The sequence below is a fragment of the Megalops cyprinoides genome, chromosome 2 (assembly GCF_013368585.1).
Source record: "Megalops cyprinoides isolate fMegCyp1 chromosome 2, fMegCyp1.pri, whole genome shotgun sequence".
Classification (NCBI taxonomy): Eukaryota; Metazoa; Chordata; class Actinopteri; order Elopiformes; family Megalopidae; genus Megalops; species Megalops cyprinoides.
In genome coordinates, this window is record NC_050584.1 from 27,671,935 (window position 1) to 27,696,055 (window position 24,121).

Consider the following 24,121-nt stretch of genomic DNA (forward strand, 5'->3'; position numbering starts at 1 on the left):
TAATCTTCCATGTTTTTTTTAAACTTTATTGGAGTTTTATTTCAAAGTAAACAAACAACCCACATCAAGTGCAAAATGATAAGCAAAAGAGTCAGGTAGCTGCAAACGTTTGCTTCTCTCTCCTATTAAAAGCTGGAGAAATTCAGAGCTTTATAACTTAAGAGGCACGGCAGTCCTTAACCCAGTATAGGCTGTTGTGTGATTGGCTAGTGAACAACATCTTCCTGACCAATAACAGCAAAGGGTTATTCACAGATCCAATACCAGTTGTGACAAGTGGGTCTATGAATTGAACCCCACATTGACTGTGAACAGTTTTATGAGCAAAAATTTATTTAAATAACTAGTTTATTACCATCAGATACAGTGTTTTGCTACTATTGCTTACTAATAGAAATAAATAAAGTAATGATGGCACATATGTGATATATGAAAGCTGTGCCATTTCTCTTTTTGTATATATACAAGTACATAAAGAGTTGCGGTTATATTTTCAGTTTTTTTCCTTAGTAATACACAGTGTGTAACACAATACCAGCTTCACTTCAAAATCTAAATTACAGAGTAATTTTTCTTAAGGGGCAGTATTCCACGTATCTCTTTATACACAAATATACATGCAGTTTTTAATAATAACTTCACTTCACAACTGATGCCACTTATAATCAGTGTCATTCCCCTCCTTTATGTTTCTGCATTAATGGTCCACTCATTCTGTGGGAATTTCAGGGTAACCGCCACTTATTATTATGTTACTACACTTTTCTTACCTCATTAGTACCCTGTTACACTTAGCGGTAGAGCAACCAAGTTATGAATGGGAAAAGGAAATCAAATTGGCTTCCAGGATAGACAAGAAGGCGTGGCATGTTTTCCGTTATTTCTTGTCTCCGGTGGCAGAAGCCTGAAAAAGAGCAAAACAAACCGGATCACCTGAGGCATGTCCCTCTTTCCTGGACAAAGCAGTGGCCGTAGCTTCTGAAAATCAGCTGCCTGGCAACAAATCCTGAGCAGTTCACTGTGGCAATGGGGATGCAGGGAAAAGTTATACGTACAGTCTTAGCGGGTACATGAGTGAAAGCCTTGGACTGAAAAGTATGCAAATCCAGAATCAGGCTGAAGACAGGCTAACAGACATCAGAGAGCCAAAGCATTTTAACTTCTGGGGGGTTGGTACCTTCAGTTTCTCCATGAAGCCGGTTTTGTTGAAACGGCCGAAGGCGCGGAGCATCTTTGGGGTTGGGGGTCGCGGGGTGAACAGGGCCATCCCCGTCTTCTTGTCTGTGGCAGCGGCTGCTGCGGCCGGACCCTTGGCCTTCAGTAGTTTCCTTTAGAGAAGGATTAGGAAGTTAGAGCCATAAAATACTAAAACTATACTATATAAAAACTCTATGATATAAAAACTTAAAAGGTCAAAAGAGCAGCTTGAAGTTATATTTCCTTTCATGTGTTTGATCGGCTGGGGCCTTTATCTAGGTGCATTTACATGGCTGGTTTCCCAGGCTGAGTGCCATGCAGGTGGTGTCTGCAGCTCCACCTGGGATTTGAACCCGTAACCCTCCAGCAACAAAGTCAAGGGCCCAGGCCTCCGCCCTACCCTGACACTCACCTTCCCTTCCTGGCCAGCACCTTCTGAGACTCAGGGTAGTGCACCAGGATGTCCTGGAGGTCCTTCTTGTCCAGGACGAAGAGGTTGGCGAATCCGTGGGCCGCCACGTTGGCCGTCCTCCTGTTCCCACCGTCTTTGGAGGACTGAAGCAGACTGATAGACGAGGCTCAGAGTCAGGCTCAGAGCCAAGGGGTGGGAGCCCAGGCACAGCACAGCATGCGTTCAGGTACACTCTAACACATGACCTCTGAGGTGAAGCCAGCATGGCAAAGTCTGGCAAACATATTTAACACAAACATGAGGGGCTATGACCCCCCTTAATCCCCCCCTTGGGGTGGCAGTGTAGCATGGTGGTTAAGGAGCAGGACTCGTAACCAAAAGATTGCTGGTTCAATTCCCTGCTGGGGCACTGCAGCTGTACCCTTTGGCAAGGTATTTAACCCATAATTGCCTCAATAAATATCCAGCCGTATAAATGGATAACATTGTAAACAAAAAAAAAAACCTGTAACCGATTGTAAGTCTCTCTGGATAAGAGTGTCTGCTAAATGCCAATAATTAAATGCAATCCCTTTGAATAAGCCACAGGCACTGTCATTTGGATGGGGCCCCTTCTTCCCCCAGTCCCCTCCCACCACTAGGTGACAGCTTTGCCCAGCTGGAATTGCACCTCCTATACAGGCTACATGGACAGATGACTTTCAACCAGCTGTCCACCACAGTAAACGTAAACTTGCCTTGAGTCCATCTTTAACAGACAGGTACAAACACTGCTGTGACCGTACAAACTGTAACAAGATATCTCTAGGTTTTTCATTTGGTAGTTTGTACTGCTAACAACAATATACAGGTAATATAAATGTGATCCTAATCAGACTGTAAGCTCTGTACCTGATTTCTCCAAATACGCATCCAGCCTTCAGCGTCACAAACACGATCTTATTGTCGGGGCCTCCTATCACCTGCACCTCTCCGGCCTTGATGATGTACATCTCCTTTCCAATGTCTCCCTATAAGCAGAGTGAGAGACACAGTCAGAGAGAACAGAGCCAAGAATGGAACGGACACTAGGACGTTTAAAAGAACACAGCTGAGAACCAGAAAACAGGATGTGAGATACCACAGTACACAGTTAGAAAACAGGAAAAGAGGTACTACAGTACTTGCTCAACAACCAGAACCCAGGAACATTGTCAGGAACCAGAAGGCAGAAATTGAGATTCTACAGAACATAGTCAAAAACCAGAAACTGGGAACTGAGAATATAGAGAACATAGTCAAAAACCAGAAATGGGGAAATGAGATTCTAGAGAACATAGTCAAAAACCAGAAACTGGGAAATGAGATTCTAGAGAACATAGTCAAAAACCAGAAATGGGGAAATGAGATTCTAGAGAACATAGTCAAAAACCAGAAACTGGGAAATGAGATTCTAGAGAACATAGTCAAAAACCAGAAACCAGAAACTGGGAAATGAGATTCTAGAGAACATAGTCAAAAACCAGAAACTGGGAAATGAGATTCTAGAGAACCAGAAACCAGGGATTGAGAACAGAAGTAGAAACCAAAAAGAAGTAGAAACCAGGAAACAAGACATGACATTACACTGCAAAGAAGCAGAAACAAGAGAGGCAAAAGAGGACACCCAAGTGGCAAAGAAAGCCCAGAAAGTAATAAAGGGCACAGCTAATAAACAATAAACCAGGAAGTGAGCAAGGACACAAAGCATCCTCAACAGCACGGGAAAGAGATGAAACTGTGAGGGGTACCTCACAATGCATCACATGGCTGTCAATCTCATCCAATGAAGGACATGCTTCACACGTTGTGACTGTCAGTGACATCAAACTAATAACCGCAAGGTGTCGGATCACCACTGACATTCAACCTGTATCTGATACAGACATGTTCACTCTCACCTTTTTGCACACAAAGTCCCCGGGTAAGTACACAATGGACTTCAGCCTCAGCAACATGTCCACAAGCATCTGGTTCTCACAGCCCTGAAATAAACACACTCAAATTCAAATTCAAATTCAAATTTGTTTTACTGGTATGAATTATGATCATACTGCAAAAGCACATAATATGCAAATATACATGTGTACATACACATACAGATATACCAGCCCAGGTAGAGATATACATATATACATGTACATACAACACACGGTAATTAAGAGAAAATGAAAAAAAAATACTGTCTACTAATCTGAGCTAATGAATGTACTTAATGAAGGCCTTAAACTGGTTACAAATATTTAATAATGACTGCTGGTTATTCATTGTCTCTCAGGCTATGGCAGGCTCTCAGGGGCTGTCTGTCCTTCCCCTTGCAGGACTCACAGTTTTTCATTCACAATCGGTACTCCTAGCCCAGTGCTTCTAGTACACTCTGACCATTTCACATTCAATCATATCTTATAAAAAATGCTTGCTTCTGTCTGGGATGCCTTTCACTGCATAAACTTTAAAACTGTTTATTCAATCCAAAACTCTTTCTACCTTGATCAGGGAAGAAAATTCTCACACAATGTGGCAATTTTATAAAACAGGTACATTTTTGTACTGTAATTTCTCATACCGGAGAATTACTCTGCATAATCACGCAGTCTCACGAAATTTTCACACCTAATTAAAGTAACAAGGCGACTGGGAGAAGCTGAGCAAAAACATGAAAGCTCTCTCTGATCTTAAAAGTTGGAACAAGGAGACTACCTTGAACTGTTTTATCTATTTTTTTTCTGCTGTGAGATCATACATGGCTGAAACTCAGCCTTGTGGAAATATGATGTGCTAAGCTTACTTTCCAGTAGTTATGTAGCTGTACAGATGTGCAGTCATAGTCTTATTCGTTATCACAATTCTACAGTGTTTATTCTTATTAGTCAGTTTTTTTTTTATTAAAAATAATTTATTTATGATTTTGTTGCCTTTAAAATAGATTTATCTGAAAGTATAAGTTCCAGCCCCAAAACCTGTTGGTACTACACAGCAATATGGTGCACCATCTCTAACTCAGAGCTTACTCAGCACCAGCTTTTAAAGTCTGGTGTGGCGTGTTTGAAGGGGAGTCTGTGTTTTTGGGTGCTCACCTTGAAGAGATCAATTTTCTGGAAGGTGCTGAGATTGATATCCACGGCAATAGCGGTTCTCATGACCAGGGGAAGTTGCTCCAAAAGCACAGACTCATCTGTGGTGGACAGGAGTGAGTCACATGTAAAACACTGCTTTCCACTCCCTTACTATGTCTCTTATCTCCTGTCAAGCGCAAAACCATTTGTCTGTGCTTGCGTTGTGCGCCACGTTGCACGGACCCAGCAAATTTATTATTTTACCTGTATAATTGTAACAGCTATAATACTGTAACTGTAATATTAAATAAAAACAGAGAAGCAAGAGTTTTGCCCGAGGTTATGATTTTTTGATAATTATCAACAAATGAGCGTCTTTTTTGAATAGATATTGTTTTTTATACTTATGTAAAAAAAAGGACGGCAAACTGTCATTCCTTCTACAGTAGGTGAAAAAAACTGTGAACATCACAGCTCTTACTGCCCTGCACACGAGCTAGATAATCTGCATGTCTGTGGATGGGCAGCTTCTTTAAATCACAGTATTGTGGAGTGTACTGAGTCATAGGTGGCTCTTACCCAGCATGCCTTGCGAGTCCCAGGTGTAGTTGTACCAGGTGCGTACCCTGTGCTGCACCAGCTTGGGGATCCTATTGTTCATCATGTAGGCCACAGTGTTGTCCATGGAGGTGCGGAAATATGTCTGTCCAGCAGTAGCAGCTCCAATAACGTCCCTCATCTGTAACAGCAAAGGCGTGCAAAAAAGCTAAATGAAAAGGGCAGCAGTGTAACATCATGGTAAGGACTCGTAACCAAAAGGTTGTTGGTTTGATTCTTGGCTGGAGCAGTACTGTTGTACCCTTGGGCAATGTACTTAACCCAGAACTGCCTCTGTAAATACCCAGCTGTATAAATGGGTAACAAAAAATTGTAACCTATGTAAGTTGCTCTGGATATGAGTGTCTGCTAAATGCCAATAATGTAATGTAATGCCATGAAAGTCTTCCAGATTGGTGCTCTTTCCAGCAGCTGCCCACAGACAGCAGATTCACATGTTGCCTACTCCTCAACGAATGAGGAGAGGTCAACTGACTCTAAAGAGCATTGGCCCTGTCAATAACTTCATATAATTTTGCTAATATTTTCCTAGAGTTTATCCTGATTGGATTTTGCAAGGGGTCATATTTTTCCATTAATCAATGCTTTTTATTTTTATTATTATTCCTTCTGGAAATAGTGCGTGGCAAAGCGCCCAGTGACTATTTGATGCAAAAGCATGATACCAAATATTAGCTGAATGGTTGGTTGAGTTCCAAGGGGTATACAATACATCTATTGGGGCTACATTCTAATATAGGCTTAAAGTACTGAGAACCTATCATATGCATGCAGAGGTGAAGTGTTTAGCAATTTGGGCAAGCCAAAGAAGGAAACTGCTGATGTAATAAGTGATAAGGGGTTGTGCGCTCAGACAGACAGAGAAAAACACAGAGAGGATCTGCTTTCCTCACTAGTGGCAGAGATACTGAGAAAGTTCATGTAAATTAACTGAAGCATAGGTGAAATTGTCAGGGTTCCGGCTGCTGCTTTCCACAATGACAACGGGTATCCTCATAACATCCTGTCTGGGTCTCCGGCTGCTGTTTCTGAGGACTACCACCAGATGTCCTCGCTTCCTGCTTGTTCGCCATCTCATGTAGTTAATGTCACACATTTACATTACATTACATTACATTTATTCATCTGGCAGATGGTTTTATCCAAAGCGACTTACAAGTGAGGTACAATACAACACAAGCGAAAAACTATACAGAGTCAGACACCTGCGTCTACTTAGTTTGGTCATGTATACTTTTTATTTATATACTTAAATTTGTTATTTAAGCCCTGCCTGCTCACTTGTTCATTGCTCTGTCTTGAGCTGCGATGTTTCGTGTATGCTCTTGTGCATTAAGCCTGTTTTTATACCAAGAACCTTTGAGTCTGAGTGATCACTGCATTTGGATTCACACTGTTCCGTGTTACAGGAATAAAAATGTCAACTTTAGCTTCACCCAACAGATGACACTTGATTTCTTTGCTTTTTGTTGATCCCTCCTCATTACAACCTCATACCCAAACATCTAGGAAACATCATGTGTTCAAAATGGAGACTGCTCCTCAAAATGAGCTGGGTGACAAAACGACAGGGGCAGAGGCCACATAAAGAATAAAAATGCTTCTGATGGAGCACAGGAGTTCATTTTTTACCAGATGTGGAATATAATTTTAGCACATGAAAGAAAATCCATCATATATGACCATCTGCCCTCCATTTCTGCAGTGCTGCACAGGGAAAACAACCCTGGTTACATTCAGATAACCCTTGACAGCTGTGTGTGAGCGCTATGTGATGACTTAGCTAGCGTGAGTCGAAATGTTCACAAAAGAAATTCTAGCTATCCTTGGAAAAATCTGTTGATGCCACTGCAAAAAGTTCAGCACAATGGTCTTGTACTAAGACATGCCCAGCTCGGCAAAAGTGCAGCTACTCTGCACAAAAGCAAATATAGCTATCCCTGGAAAAATCTGTTGATGCCGCAGCAAAACACTTCCTCAGAATGCAAACACACCGTGATGGTCCTGTACCAAACTGTGCCTAACCTGGCAGAGGCACAACTGCCGTGCACAAATGCTAACACGTGCAGACACAGCGAATGGGTCTGGCATGTGCTGAGAGTAGAAGAAGGTTATGATGAGTAGCCAGTTAAATACGTCAAAAAAACAAAAAATGAACAACAAACAATGTGGAATCTCCGGGTATGGGCTGCAGAATCCTCAGCGTCACCACGGAATCCAGTGTAAATGTTTTCATGCGGAGGATGAATGTGTTTACGTGGAGCATAAGCCTTTTCATACAGAGCAACAAGTTTCATTTAGATGCCCATATGAGCTGGCGACCGCTCTGCCTAGGGTTACTGCACAAGTCTACCTCTGCTAATTACTTCTACGCTTTTCTACCTTTTCTACCCTAAGGTAAACCTGACATGGCTACAAAAAGGACAGGGAGAAAGAAAGAGGGAGAGCGAAAGAGAGAGAGAATGATCTGAGAGACAGGGAGAAACAGACAATGAGGGGGTGAGAAAGAGGCACAGAGACACAGAGAGAAAATGAAGGAATGAGAAAGAGATATAGAGAGGGAGAAAGAGGGCGCAAGAGATAGACAGAGACAGGGATAATGATGAAGAGAGACATAGAGAGAGAGAATTAAGTCTCAAGAGAGATAGAGAGATATGAACAGAGAAAGAGGGAACAAGAGAGAGATAGAGAGAAAAGAGAGAGAGACTACCATGTGGTCCACGGAGCAGGCTATTCTACATTGTTGTCTCTAAGTACACCTGGGGATGGCAGCCTCTACCTGCCCTACACTGCGTGCTCGTACCTGTCCGATCAAGCTGGAGAACACAAAGACACCTGTGAAATAGTTGAGCAGCTGAAACATGATCTCAAACACAGTGTGGGGCTCAGGCAAGCCGCCGATGGTGATAAGCGTGCGCACGGCAAAATAGTAGCAGCGCAGGTACCTGCGGAGAGGGGGGCGGAGCGGTGAGAGTGTGCTTGCGTGCATGCTGGCATGCGTGTGCATGTGTGCATGCGGGTGTGCATGTGTGTGTGCATGCGTGCATGCATGTGTGTGTATGTGTGTGAATGTGAACGTGAATACATGTGTGCCATATCTGTGTGCGTGCGTACATGTATGTGTGTGAAAGTGTGTGCGTGTTTGTGTGTGCATTTGTGTGTTTGTGTGTATGCATTCCCTTGCTTACTTTATAAAATGACAACTGCAAAGCCTTAAGGTACACACCATTAAACACACAAGTGTAGCCACGATCTGACAGCAACATATAGTGTGCTACTGTTCCAAGGACAGGTGTAAATATGTGTATCAGATGAACTTCCCTTCATGTTGGATCTACTGTTCTTTTAAAACAGAGCTGCAGAGAGACAGTGTACAATATTATAGTAACTGACAACGTCAAACATGAAAAAAAATTGTGATGAAATTGTGACCATGCGTGCAAATGCTGACTTCTTGACTTAAACAGATTTGTCTGAGAGGAACATTATTTTATTTTATAAGTCTTCACAGGGACTGTTTGAAATGTGCTCATTTCTGTGGCATTGTCTGTGAGCTTTACATAATCTCTTCAGATAGCAGCCCAGATACTATGGAAGATGGAACAGGAACATGGAAAAAAATGGAAAGGAAATATGAAAAACCAAGATTACCAAGCTTAGGAAACCAGAAATGAAACATAGACAAAGAAAAAAGCAAAATAAAGACAAAAAATTAAAAAGTGAGCCTTTTAACCATGAAAAATACAAAGACTACTGTCCTACAGCTCCTTCATCCAAGATGATCCAAACTGAACTCAATGCTCATTCAAAGGTTTTACTCACATCATAAAGTCATTACAATATTGATTTGCTGTGATGACGTTACAATGTTAAGTAAGATGTCATTTAGCACCTGCATCTTGGGGCTTGCTGTAAATCAATCAGGCATTATTTAGTCAGCTAAAAAGAATATTTTCAGCAGACCTTAGTGTTGAGAAAGTAAGGCATCCTGGACCCCAATGTGAGTGGGGCTATGAAATTGTATGAACCAATCAAACAATCTTGCTCTCCATGGCAAACCATTAGCATTGGTTTAAATTACTGAGTCATTGATAACTTGTGATAGTTCCATTTTTTGGGGGGGGGTCACAAAACCCCACTCTCCTATCACAAGTCATGAAGACTGGTAATAGCCAATCAGCAATGGAGATTGATGACAGCCAATCAGCAGTGCCCTCTACAACAGCTTTAACTGTTACACAACCAAACGTAAAATTGTCTCCTTTGGATCATATTGTCTGATATACTTAAAAAATGAAAAACAAAAATAGAAAAAACACAGACAGGTGTATACCTGAGCAAGAAATGTGGATAAAAAGAGGGCCCCAAAAAAGTAGTTTGTCATCTGAAAGATTTGGCCAAACAAGGTGCTGGGCAAAGGCAGCTCTGCGATCATCAGGAGGGATTTCTCCGCATAGAGGAAACTGCTCAGGTAGCTAAAAAAGCAAAAAAAAAAAAAAAAACAAAAAAAAATCCCACTCTTGATCAATCAGCACTGAAGAACCAAGCTGCTATGTGTTACATGGGTGTCCACCAAATGCCACCATGAAAGAAAATGAAAATTAAAAATCAAAATAAATAATTAAATAAAAATGAATAAAATCTGTAAGAGTGATACTAGAAAAGTTATGAAAAAATTAGGAGGCCCTGTTATCACATATATTTTATGAGCTGCTGATGACTGATGGTTTAAATTTACAATTGCTTCTTTTTCTCAAAAACTAAACTCAACATCAACTTGCACTCACAATTAACAGGTACAAGTAAATGTCAGTGCAATATACCTGTTTTTAGATGATTAACTGTAAATTTCCTTGTGTCTCCAGTTGTGCCTATATTGGAAGGTTTTCAATAAATGGACACAACAAAATAATACATATTCTATATAAAAAACGGAATACCTCTTAAAAATGAAAGCTAAAATGAGTACAGTGTTAAATTACATGATGATTACATGATGGAATGATGCGTTAGATGATTAAAAATAATCATTTGAAATGATGGTGATGAGTGATGCTGTTAAATAACACGACTCAAAATCATCTGAAGGAGAACATGACAGTGTGAAGTGTAGAGACTGAATGTTTCTGATGACCACAGTTTCTCATTCATACCGAGCGTCTAGGACAGGTGCATAACGATGAGTGATAATTAAGGAGGCGTACGTACGCGCTGCCTTTGCCACTGTAGACCCACTTGGTGGAGGCGATGCCCTCGTAATCAGAGGCCAGATAGTACAGGCAGGCGTTGATGTGCAGGATGAAAAGCAGGTAGCCAATGGTGCGGATGACTCTGCAAGAGTGGAGAAGGTTTTTTAGTCATGCTTGCAACAGTGTGCAGTGCAAATTACATTACATTACTGTCATTTAGCAGATGCTCTTATTACATCGGTTACAGAGAGATGCTGGGGGCATTAGAAGGGCACCCTGAAAACAGACTCTTTATTGAAATGACTCTCTCTCTCCCTCTCTCTGCTGTCATTAATCTGCATGTAAGAACATTCAACATGAACTGACCCAGCACTAATAAGCAACTGCCAAAACCAGTGCATGGAGTATCATGACTTATATGGATTACTTGTTTTTACCTGTTATCCATTCATATAGCTGGATATTTACTGAGGCAATTTTGGGTTAAGCATCTTGCCCAAGGGTACAGCAGCAGCTCCCAGCGGGGAATCAAACCAGCAACGTTTCAGTTACAAGTGGTTTGCCCATCTACTATGCCAGTGTTTCTCAACCCTCTCCTGGAGTACCCCCTGCCCTGCATGTTTTAGATCTCTCCCTGCTCCAACACAGCTGATTCAAATGATCAGTTTGTTATTAAGCAGCTTCAGGAGTTCATAACGAGTTGATCATTTGAATCAGCTGTGTTGGAGCAGGGAGAGATCTAAAACATGCAGGGCAGGGGGTACTCAAGGAAAGGGTTGAGAAACACTGCACTATGCTATACTGCTGCAAATATATTTCAAGGTCCTTCAAAATGCCATGCTCTGTGGCATTTTTATAACCCAATACAGGGTCATGATTAAACCACGGTAAATTCAAGGTCATATGTGAATTTCAGGGTCCTTCAAAATGTCATGCTTCCGGTTTTAGTGTAGTGAAAGCTTTCATTGTTCCGTCCCGCCTAACCCTGTTATTTACTGCAGGGGGTTTTATAAGCAAATACAGGATCACGGTCAAACTGTGGTCAATTAATGGTCATTTGCCAGCTTCCAGCTTTTACTGCAATAATTACTTCAGTTGTTCACCGCATTGTTTAAAATTGAGAACTAACGAAAATAAATCACTTGTAATTGATTCATGGTCATATTTTGTATGTTTTAATTTGAGCAACTCATCTTACCTCCAGATATAAGCCTTCGTCATGAGGCTCTCAAGACGATCACTGAATTCAAAGAATGAATCAAACTGAAAAAAAAAGCAGTCAGATTAGATATTGCTGTACTCAAAGGGGAGAAAAGACCATCATAATTAATAACACTCTTGACAAAGTGTCATACAGGCTTCATAAGCACTATGTAACGCCTTCATTAGCAGAGCATAAAGATCCAACCCACACAGACAGACTTCATAAGTACTATTTAATAAGCAGAGCATAATGATCAACCAGACACAGACTGTTGCAGGCATTGCTATGTTTCAATTTGTGTCCATATGAGACAATAATGACTTTTTTATATTATGGTGATGCCATTTATGATAAGAATGGTAACAGTGCAACCTATGACCACTTATAATATAATAACAAGAACAGGCGACACTGACTTAATGTCATGCTAACAGAGGTACTGTTTAGATATTAGGACCCCACATAGAAATTGTGATCATGGGTTATAGTAAAGGTAACTTGAAACACATAAGGATTTCATCTCTAAATGCGACAGAGCAAAAGTGACCCCTAATCAGAGTAAAACACAGCGCACAAATAATTTACAGCTCTCTCCTTCAGCCTTCTTGCTGGTAGGGAAAAGACACAACCACTTTCACTGACTGATAGAAGGACACTTACCTTCAGCAGACGGTTGGCCCTTAAGAAGGACTTGAACCCGAACTGGAAGTACAGCAGGTCAAAGGGTATGACAGCAATGACGTCAGACTAAACAGGGAGCAAATCAAACATTAATGCTGGAGGCATGATGTTAAAAATAACATTCATTCTCTGCATTAAAAAGAGTAAAGCTGTGCTTGAAGATTTGATGAAAACTTGAACAGCTCAAGAGGTATGAGATTTGGTAAGTTATTGTTGAAAGATGGTAACAAGAGATATTCAATCATTTAAAATAAAATATATTAGGTTTACAGTATCAACTCAGCACTCTACCTTGAACCCTGGAGATTCCCTGTAATTCTTCTTTGTTAAAATCCTGTCGGTCTGAAAGGTAAAAAATAGCTTTATATCTCTTTGTCTCACACACACACACACACACACAAACACAAATGTTACATTAACTGCACCAGTTCACAAGATAAAGCAAACTGATAATCGTCATGAAGTTCCTCCACTAAGCTTCTGTCCTCTCTGCATGATGGTCACACTTTGTGTAAAGTGTGTATTCCTAAAACTTTTGTGAAACATTTATGACGCCTTCATTAACGCATAATAGTACCTTTATAAGTCATTCATAACCAAATGCAATGCTTTGAGTGGGATGCCATACAACACGTTATGTAAAATGCTGCTCTCAACCCCCTTCCCTGATTCCTATGCACATGCTTATTAATGCTTCATAAACACATGATGCGGTAACAAAGGTGCTATAGATACTTTATATAGGCTTCAGTAATACTTTCTTAATGTAAAGCATAATCAAAGGCCTCTAAAATGCTTACGAAAGTTATTCCAGAACTCTATTATACCAGGATATTTTAATACAGAACCAATGAAGAATTACAACAATGAAAAAGTCCTTTGTTATTTATTTTTAGGAATCAGACAAAAAACTAAATTATCATTTCAGTCATTTGACATTGTGAAATGTAAACTTTATGTTGCTGTCTCTCAGCTGATATTGGAAACTGATTTTTTGTTAAGTTTAACTTAGTTCTGAATGTTTTGTGTATTTTATTAAATATTTCATGTACGTCCTTATGATGATGTGATTCATTCAAATTTTCCTGTGCGGTTCCTTATAAACCCTGATTGGGCTTTCCCCACATCCGCACACACTTGTAGATTCATGTATACATTACATTACCTTATCATTTCAATTTTTCATATGCAAATAAACTAAGCTAAAAAAAAAGCAGTCTTGCATACTGTGACTCACAATGACATCGCCTCCCCTGACAAACTGCAGACGCGGCCGAAAAATGATGACGTCGAGGACGTAGATGAGGTCCACCAGGAGGTCGCACAGGAGCCAGAAGGGGATGGCCTTGGTGGTGTGGTAGGGGAAGGACATGCGAGCAGGGATGAACCAGGCGTTGTAGTTGTAGGCCAGAGTGACGATGCTTAGCCAAGCGATATACCTGCGATCTGGAGTCAGAGAGGAAAGAGAGAAAGAGAGGGGGGGGGGGGGGGGGTAGAGAATCAAGCTTGAATTTTATTTATCACCCTAAATTTATAAGCTCATCATAATGAGAAAGAGTCTGAGTTTTAGCAAAGCTTCATTTGGTCATTGAAGCAGAACAGTAAAGGGAGCCAATTATTGTCATTTAGCAGATGCCCTTGTCCAGAGTGACTTACACGGGTTACAGTTTTCACATCTTATCCATCTATACAGCTGGATAGTTACTGAGGCCATTATAGGTTAAGTACCCTTGCCCCAGCTAACCACAGTGGTGCCCCAGGAGGGAATCGTACCAGCAACATTGTGGTAACAAGTCCTGCTCTTTACCACTATGGCACACTGCTGCAATACCACGTGTATTCCACAACTGACTGAAAAAGGAATTCTGATGAGTGAGACGGAAACGAGAAGAATGATATGAAAGTCAGATCCAACATTAAAACTCAGGTCACTCTCCTCTGAGGACAATGCTTTATATTTCTATTTACAATATAAGGACATATGTCTTCCGCTACAGGGTTAGTAACAGACACTAAGGCACTGACTGCAATGAGTCCATGAATTACCCTCTACTGCAAACTGGCAGCTCTTTTTACTAACAGTAAAGGGGTGGTATGGCAGAGGAAGAGAGACAGAGACAGACAGAGAGAGAGGAGAGAGGGGAGACAGAGAGAGACAGAGACAGAGAGACAGAAAGAGAGGAGAAACAGATAGATAGAGAGAGAGGGGAAGGAGGGGAGAGAGGGTGTGAAGGGGGAGAAGGGAGGTATAGGTGAGGTCCAGGGTATGTTATACCTGTGAAGGGGTCTAATGACTTATCCAGGACTGCATCCATCTTGTCCTCCAGCGGTTTTAACAGGGTGTCGATGCAGGTACAGCTGATTGTCGGGCATATGGCGTCATCTGTCTTCTCCTCCGCCGCTCCGTCTTTCTTCTCCTCCTTCTTCTCCTCTTTCTTTTTCTCATCCTTTTTCTCATCTTTCTTTTCCTCTTTCTTCTCCTCCTTCTTCTCCGCAGCCTTTTTGGCCTCCTCCTCCTTCTTTTTCCTCTCCTCTTCCTCCTTCTTTTTCCTCTCCTCTTCCTCTTTTTTGATCCTCTCCTCCTCCTGTTTCTTTAGCCAATCACACTTCCTCAACACTGGAGCTAGAAAGGAAAAAAAAGAAAAAAAGAGTCACTGAGTGACTCAAACCAATCAGCCTCCACTTAAGGCAACACGGCTTTGATTGATTAATAACACTGATGACATAATAAACCTATAATTACATGCCCCATACACACGCCCACATACACACACACCAACACACACACACCACATTGCACTGACACCAATGTGAATGGGCCTCCCGCCACCAAGGGCAAGGCACTCACTGACGGGTGGGCTGGGCTCAGGTGAGGAGGCCGTGGGGTCAGTGACTTTTTCCTTGTAGAACTCCGTCCGGTCCCTCAAGCGCTTGATGATGTCACGGACCTGGTTGTCCGCGTACTTGTTCACCACGATGGGGCATGGCGGGGGAGGGACAGCTTCCTGTCTGGAGAGGAAGGTAGAGGCAGAGCTTCGGTTCTGCTGCAGTGCTTTATTGATATCAACATGCTGTACATTTTTACATGACAGCATCCATTAAACAGTTCATCATGTTCAAAGGTGCAATGATAGTACCCATGTGACCCATTTTACAGCATTAAACTTTCCAATATTACATTACAAGCCCAGCCCATCACATTACAGGCCTGTCCTCCTATATCAACTGTGTTTACTGTTATTGCATGAGAGTTCTGTTGCCATGCGGTAGTACTGCACATAGGCAGTACTACCGCATGGCAACAGAACTCTCAACACAAAATTGATGGCCTTTACCAGTAAACCACACTGCTGCCAAACTCCCAAATAAACATCACTGTGATCTGCCGTGCCAAGCCATACGATTACTTTGGTATGGCTTGGTAGCACCCTTTCCTGTTAGCAAGATTGCTAATAATTTTCTCTCCATCATACTGTTATAGGACTGAAGACTTGCCTTTTTGTATAGCACTTTGGGGATGCCATAACTCTGATTTAAATATTGACAAGGCACAGTTTTATTATTGTAGCAGTCACCTGTGTTTTCAGAATGGCCTGTGTATCATAGCACTGTTTAACACACTGACACTTGTTCATTTCCTTCTGACCCAGTCTGTAGAGACTCTTGTACATGCCCCCTCATTACATGTGTGACAAGGAGAAGAGTGAACCCAAATGCAGAGATGATTCGAGACACAGGAGATCAGGTTCAAAAATAAAGTTATCTTTACTGAACACTCATGAAATACAAACAGGTTTAGGTAAGAGTTCACACACACAATGTATGGCAACTCAAGACTGAGCAAAGACGTGAACAAAGGGCAGGGCTTAACAGAGAAGGCAGACGTGAACAATAACTCATCACCACAGGTGAAAGACGATTAACTAAATGAGACAGAGAGAACACAAGCAAGTTATGTGGCCATCTGGTGTCCAGCCCAGCAAACAGCAGCTGCATTCCTGACAAAATGCATTGATGTCCCTTTCTTTGTAAACTGCAGCGGGTGAGATTGCCCGACAGCGGACTAAACGTAAATATAAATGCGTAACTGCAGGCCTGGAGGACTCAGAGGCCCTGTTCATTCTTTTTTATTGCACCTGTTTTCCAAGAGCAATGAAGACACTTTGGCTCACACAGCTGAATGACCCATTACACTCGAGAAAGGCCATCTCACTTTCCGCAGATGCTGTGCTTTCAACAAGTGGTCCATAATATCCAATTATGTTTAATCAGGCAGATGTGTGTTTTGCAGTTTGGTATGTCCAGCAGTAAGTCCTATCAACAGTGTTAAACTGCATCGAGTTGCCTCCATGCAAGTCGTCATGAGTTGTACGTCTGTGTGCATCTTTATTGGTGATTGTTGAGTGTTCTGACAGGTGTAATCACTTCTGCTGGCCAAAACCACTTATCATGCAATGGTAACGAATTGACACGAGGAGCAGAGAGGCCAGGACTGGCTTATGTGAGTGTTCGGTCGAGTAAAATCCAATTTCACACAAAGATTACAAAGAGTGTTACTGCAAAATCATTTGCAGTATTATTACATTTCAGTACTGGAAATGTACCTACGATGCTATTTTTCTTCTGTCTGCTCATGGTACCATGTGTTGAGCTGTGTGTGTGTGCATGTGTTTGTGTGTGTGTGCATGTGTGTACGTGTGTGTGTTTGTGTTTATGTGAACAAAGCACATCCACATGGTAATATTTACTAGTCTCTTTCTTCAAGAGCAGTGAGCTAATCATATGATCTCTTCAGCATGAAGTTAATGTTACAGTGGAAACAACAGAGCCTCAGCCTGGGCTATGAGCGTACACTATTGGAGAATGAAAGGAAACTGACAAGGTCTCCTCTCCTCACTGTAAGGTCTCTTAAAAATCATCTGAAGTGAGTGTCGAAAAGCAGGGCTCAGGTTCAAATGAGCACAGGACTAGGCTCATGTTTTAAACGATACAATTAAACAGACCCCTGTTTAGAAATAAAATCCTGTAGCATCTACTCTGCCCTCCCAGCCATCACCATAACACAATGTGTGTACAGTCTGAGGTACAGTTTGAAGACCTAGACTTCTTTATTCCCATACAAAAATGAAATATATCATAATAGATTGAGAAATATTTTGTTCAGCCCAAGAATATATTGCAGGTAAATTTAAAATATATTCACATATTAATACAAAGCAGAACATACCAGTATACCAAAATGACAATAATGTGCTTATTTTTAAAATATTGATTGAGTTATAAAACATACATTCTCTAAAATATATTTTCAATATTTTCAGTATATTATGTTTGTATGAGTTGAGCCTTTGTTGTTGATATGGGAGTAAAATAACCTGCTTGATTGACTTCCAGAGTGTTGATTTTGCTATTCGCAGCCTCGGGAAACTACATATTAGCCTTGCCTGCCCTGGTGTGTCCTGACCTGTGACATAACACTGATGAGGCTATGAGAATCACAAATTCTTAGGCGACAACGTTTCAAGTGAGTTCCTCAGCCAAACTTGGGTCAGACCTTAATTAATACTGCATGTCTTTGCAAAAAAGACTCAGGACAGGTCACTTTTGCTTTACCGCTGTCCCTGTGTATGTGTGTGTGTGCGTTTTTTTTTTTTTTTTTTTTTTTTTGTATTGATTTAGCATTAAGTAGCTCCCGGGATCCTCTTAAATCACAAATACTGCAAATCTTATAAGCCTCTTTTGGCTCCTGTACTGTAATCGCCATCTCCTCTTACAGGAGACCGATCCCTGTACTAAGGTTTCGTTTACCCCCTGCTGGAGTCAGTTGCTGAATTACAGCAAAGCATGTGCCAATACAAGCACGCCGTTGATCATCAGAAACTAAAAAAACGATTTAACGGCTCAGTGACTTGGAACTGCCACACTGAATTAAAGAACACAACGGTGTATTTTGGCAACCGAGATTGCATCCATAAATTGGGTTTTGGATGTGAACGCTTTAAGGAAATAAAGTTGAAGAAAACTGATCATTAACCAATTATCGGTATGCAACCAATTATCACAGTATCCAGCCGTGCCTTAATTCACCCACACTCTGCTGTATGTTTGTTCGAGGTAGGGTTGCTGGCTCAAATCTCAGTGGCAACCCTGCCACTATACCCTTTAACAAAAAAAGAAACTAACCTGAAGATTCTGTAATTGTGCACCTGCATAAGCATGATAAATGAGTGTATTTATGTGTAAAATGAAGGCAAGTCCCTCCGTCAGGATAAAAGTTACATTACATAATACAGTATATTACATTCATTTAGCAGACACTCTTATCCAGAGCGACTTCCAGCACAATAGAACAGAGGTGTATCCATTTGTGTTGAATGAGCAACAGTGTCACACCAGGCTAACAACACTTCCAGACCTGTGAGTGTGAGCATGGCACTCATGCAAGCCCTACCACAAGTTAACTTGCGTAACTAGACAAGGGAATCCAAGAATACTACCATAAATCAGTCACTCGATCAACTGAATTTCAAAATTTCACCAGGTCCTTTGGGAGGCCTGCTGTGTTCCTCTTACCCCTCAGCAGTTCCTGCATCCTTTATGCCAGGGTCGGCTGCTTTCTCCTCAGGCTTCTTGGATACAGGCGCAGGTGCTGGAGCTGGTGCTGGTGCAGGGGCAGGGGCAGGCCCTATGCAATCATGCCAGCAGGGGTCAGTGTTGTTATTTAATTAAAAACAATTACATGCATTACATTACCTTACATTACATTCATTTAGCAGACATTCTTATCCACAGAGACTTCCTGCACAAAAGAACAGAAATGACATACAAACATATAAACACACAGCTGCAGTAGGTATTCTTCAAAGTGAACAGTTCCCAATACACAAGAATCAGTATACTCTGATGGCAGTGGTGATGATGGGCAGTGGGGCAGTTAGGGTGGAGGGAGTGCGGTTGATGATCATTGTATAGAGTCTTATCATGTTCCAGTGCAAATATATGAACATATTCAATCCTAACATTACTGTATTTCTGAGGCCAGGGCCTGGAGTGATGGGGTGGACAGTCTAATGCCCTCACACATCGCTGAACAACCATTTGCCTGCATGCACAGTATACAGTCTAAAATGTACATCGTAATTCTGGCTGCAACTGGAGAAAGAAGCCCTACAAACAATAGTGTCCCTCAGTCAGTGACTTTGTGACCAACTAACTTAGTGAAGGACTCAGCAAGAGACTTCAGCAGTAACAATATTTTTTACCACTAGAGGTCGCTGTCTCCTCAGTGCTTGCTCACAGTACACTAACTCATAGCATTGGCTGAATACCACATTGTGTTTGAATTATTTATTGATCGAAGAATTGAATTAATGAATAAGTAAAACCTTTACTCTGTGTTTTCTGGGACAGATGTTTCAAATACAGGGTGAAGTGAAAGTCTCAACTCCAGTCTCACACTTTAAATCATATAATAAGAAGCAAACGTAAAACATAATACTATGTAATTCCTGTACATAGATGACACTATCATGTTTGGCATACTATCCTACAAAATCAGAATGTGATACCTTTCTAAAAGAATAAAAGTTATGTCCAACTGCCAAGTAACTTTAGTTTCACTCTATATATTGAAATAAATGATTTTCTGGGGTTGGCCCAGGTGGCCATCCAGCTGGGTGCTTCCATGAAAGTGAGAGTGAAGCTTTATCATACACAAAATGAGTGGAGCTATGACATGTCATCAGGGACTCAGCTGATTGAACCACTTATAATGATTTGCTATGAGGAGCGACGCATTTTGACTGGTTCATACAAGTCAGTGATTGATGGCACATGAGAGCTCCACCTTTTATAGGACACGATAAAGCCCTCTCTCCCATTGCTAGCCTGCTTTCTCAGGGCTGAATGACACTCAGAAGCCCAATAGCTCCACGTCTGCAGCCACTACAGCAACAGACTGGAAACCAGATGGACCCTGCGTCCTGAACAGCTCAAACTTTCCCAAAATTCTCTGCCCCACTTTCGGTACTCACAGCCTGGCAGATCACGACTCCCTCCTCTCTCTGATTTTGCAAAGCAAATTTGGAACAAAGCCCTGGCACAAAAACGTTACCTCGCCTCGGAGCCCAAATCAATACTGAGGCACATTTCAAAAAGAGCTGAAATATTCAGGACATGTGGCTGTGATCTTCAAAAAGCTGGTTCAGTTAAATTATGGGTAGGAATTCCAACTGGACAACTGACATAAGTCATCTACATAAGCCTCCCAGTTATATACATTACATTATTGTTGTTCAGCAGATACTCTTATGCAGAGGGACTTAAATAGTTACAGTTTTTACATATTATCCATTTGTACAGCTGGATTTTTACTGAGGTCATTGTGGCATAAGTACCTTGTCTAATGGTACAGCTGCAGTGTCCTTGCAGGGAATTGAACCACAAACCTTTCTATTACAAGCCCTGTTCTCCACCACTATGCTACAGTGCCACCCCAGATATGACCCAGTCATATCTGTGCCCATGTTCTCCAGTTGCACCTGAACGAATGACTCACCTGCGGGTTTGGCTTCTTCCCCTTTCTTGGCTTCATCTTTCTTTTCAGCAGGTTTCTCTCCCTGAAGGGAAAACATCACACTGAGCTCAGCAACAAAAAGTAACAAGGACACATTTCAATTACATGTTGAACAATCAAAGGTCTTATTATGGGCAAAAGGATGAGTCTTATTTTTTATTTTTTGTTTTTTGAAAAAGATGTCCATCAACAAATTTATGCTCGGCCTCTTCTCAGGACATAGAATTATTGCCTGAAGCATAAACACGGACAAACAACTTCATATCAATTAAAACAAATTCCACAGCAATAAAGGTATATGTGACTAAAAGGGCCTTGCAATGAAAAAGGTCTTTGCGCTTGATTAGTCTTGAGTGACAAAACAATGTGAACTGTTAGTAAAACAATTTACTCACCAGCGATTACACCATTTACAAAATGATTGATACTTGTACACAAAGAGTATTCCCCACATTACTGTTAGAATAGATCAGAGAGAGATTCTGGGGACTTTAGAAGGACACCCACAAAACACACTCTTTAGTCAGCATAGAAATGACTCTCTCCCTCTCTCTGCTGTCATTATTGTACATGTAAGAACATTTAACATGAACTGACCCCAATCCATCGACACTAATAAGCAACAGTCAAAACCACTGCATGGACCATCATGTTAGCGATGCAACAAACACACTAGTAATTCCACTGTTAAACTAAGTACAGTCATGCTGTTCATCTGGACTCTACAGGACAGAGATGAAACCTGGGGTTCTCTTTATAATCGCTGGGGCCAGTGATTCAAGGACAGTTCGAGTCAGAGGTTGATTTACATTACATACATTACATTATTATGTTATTCGTTTATATAGCTGGATATTTATTGAGATAATTCTAGGTTAAGCACCTTGTCCAAGGATACAGTAGCAGTGCCCCAGTGGGGAATTGAACCAGCAACCGTTCAGTTATGAGCCCTGTGCACTATTCTACACTGGCACCTACACTGATTAAATACTTGACAACATCATCTGAAATATGCTGAGCTTTGTTTTTGTAAAAACCATGGTGACAACATTGACCAGAGTGTGAGAATACACTCGCATTCTGTGTCTCAACCTCACAGCTTCTAATGAGGCTATAATACACACATCTTTCATTGACAATTGACCTGTCTGCAGAAACCCTTCCTTTTAGTCATACACCCCTGAATCTCTTGGAACCCAGATGTTAACCCTACCAGCCTAAATGCACTGAGAGTTGCCACAGGCACCACTTCCCACTGAGAAACCCTACAAAGCAGTTTATAGAAAAACAGAATCAAAGCAAAAAATATGATATTACAACAGCAATTCCTACAGAATAAAGTTTTCATTTTCCAATTTCTGAAACTTTTTATGAGCAGAGCTAGAAAAGAAGTACCAGACGAGAAGACGACAGAAGAGCTTTTCTCAAGGGGAGCCCAGAGGCATATACCTGGTGATGGGGTGGTGTTTTCTCACCTGGGCAGGTGCTGGAGCCGGGGTTGGAGTCTCGGGGTTCGAGGCAGCCACGGAGTTGCCCCTGAGCCGCTGCGTCAGCTTGCTGAACATGTCCCTTGCGCTGGAGGACAGAATGGCTTCTGGCACGAGGAGACTGTCACCCTTGCAGGTTTATCCCCACCAGCCCCTGTCAGGCAGCTGCCCTCATAACCTGACAGCCTGATGCAATTAGTGCTTTTAGACCCGCTAATACCTGCCCCCCCTCATCCCCCAGTGGCCACCCTGCTTATTGAATTCTCCCTGTCCGCTGTCACGGGCCCGGAAACTGTTCACAAAAGACCCTCATTGGTGCCATGGGAAATGCCTTCCTCCCATGCTACGTGAGCTCATTCATAATAACTTTTTTCCCTCTTCCCATGCTTTTATTTGATTTCTTCATCTGTTGTCACCTGATGAAGGATAGATTTTGCCTGTGAGCTTTTCGGCCCTTCCCTGTTCATTATGCCAGTTGTGTACATCTCTTAAGACTGCTTGTCTGTTGAGTCCCTGTGCAATCCCAACCCCCTGGGGTCAGCATTGTATAAACCTGATGAGCAGCAATGTATACAGAAGTGTCCAGCTCTTCAGCCCAGTTCTTCCAATAACTCATAAGTACTACTCTTTTTCTTCCACCTCTCTCAAATTCAAATACTAATAACTTCAATTGTCTCTCCCTTACACCCCCCAGAACAGTGTAGTCCTTTCCCTCTTTACCAATCTCAAACTGAAATTATCTATGTCTCTTTGTCTCAAACTGTAATTCTCTCTCTCTCACTCTCTCCGTAGTGCTTTTTCAGTGTACGCGTACAAATACACCACTTAGTTAATTAACCCTCGCAATCTTTCGTGAGAGGATTAGAGCTATGGTCTCTCAGGTTGAGCAGACCCGCGGCTCTTCAGCTTTTGCGGACATATCTCCTAAGCAGCTATTCAGCCTGCTTCTGTATTTAGGCCACATTATGCTAATGCTCAGAGGCTCTGTTAAGTTGTTTTTCCCCGGCTATATTCTATGAAAATATGAAAATGTTTCATCGGCACGGTCCCTTAAAGAAAATCTATAAAATTCACATTTCAGTTGTGAGACATGGACTATATGAGATTTAGCTGGCTACCGATTTTAAAACACAGTTTCAGTTATTGCTTCCATGAACTGTTATCGTTTAATTAGTGGGCCCTTTAATCATATCATGTACTCGCCTATACACGTTTGGGAACTCTATCCGCGGTCCAAGGTTTCATGTCATGACTCATATTCACCCCGCTCCCATCTTATTTTTCACACGAGCTGCTCTCTGTGCAGATCAGTTGACTCCGCATTCTAAAATATGCAATTCGAAATCCAGGCCGCCAAACCTCTATTTCAGTTCTTTAATTCTTTACTCTCTTTCGATTATTCATTTGTTGACAGTAATTATCTCGGGCACGTCTGCTCTGACACATATGATGCCTTCGCCCGATTTCGTCCCTTACCCAAAGCGCGACGTCAAAACAGCGCCGTGCCGTGACCCCGTATGTTGCCATGGCGAAAGGAAGCCACCCAAAACACGTGTGTGAATGAAGTCTTTTCAGCGCAAGAAGCAGGCAGCAACAGTATCCGGTTTACAGGGGAGCCCCGGTCTGCACGGTTTAGGTTCTTTCCTCTTTTAGCTATATTTACATTGCTGGTAAGATATACAAT

At 41.6% G+C, this 24,121-nt stretch overlaps 1 protein-coding gene across 1 annotated transcript; it reads right to left on the minus strand.

Moving 5' to 3' along the window:
- Positions 1-877: 877 nt before the first annotated feature.
- Positions 878-22,515, minus strand: LOC118770678 (cyclic nucleotide-gated cation channel beta-3-like). Its single transcript, XM_036518441.1, has 18 exons — positions 22,426-22,515; positions 20,933-20,993; positions 18,949-19,060; positions 15,224-15,384; positions 14,651-14,998; positions 13,613-13,821; positions 12,667-12,717; positions 12,355-12,441; positions 11,689-11,753; positions 10,510-10,632; positions 8,105-8,246; positions 5,263-5,422; positions 4,705-4,802; positions 3,529-3,612; positions 2,501-2,619; positions 1,610-1,762; positions 1,178-1,328; positions 878-904 (listed from the first exon to the last, which is right to left on the minus strand). The coding sequence occupies exons 1-18, from the start codon at positions 22,513-22,515 to the stop codon at positions 878-880; spliced, it is 2,241 nt and encodes a 746-aa protein (XP_036374334.1).
- Positions 22,516-24,121: the final 1,606 nt, after the last annotated feature.

Excerpts from the sequence above, each read along its gene's own strand:
- LOC118770678 (XM_036518441.1), bottom strand. The coding sequence starts at position 22,515 with ATGTTCAGCAAGCTGACGCAGCGGCTCAGGGGCAACTCCGTGGCTGCC. Across the intron at positions 10,633-11,688 it reads ACGAAGGCTTATATCTGGAG|AGTCATCCGCACCATTGGCT; the intron begins GTAAGATGAGTT and ends CCACTCTTGCAG. Across the intron at positions 5,423-8,104 it reads TCTCCAGCTTGATCGGACAG|ATGAGGGACGTTATTGGAGC; the intron begins GTACGAGCACGC and ends TTGCTGTTACAG.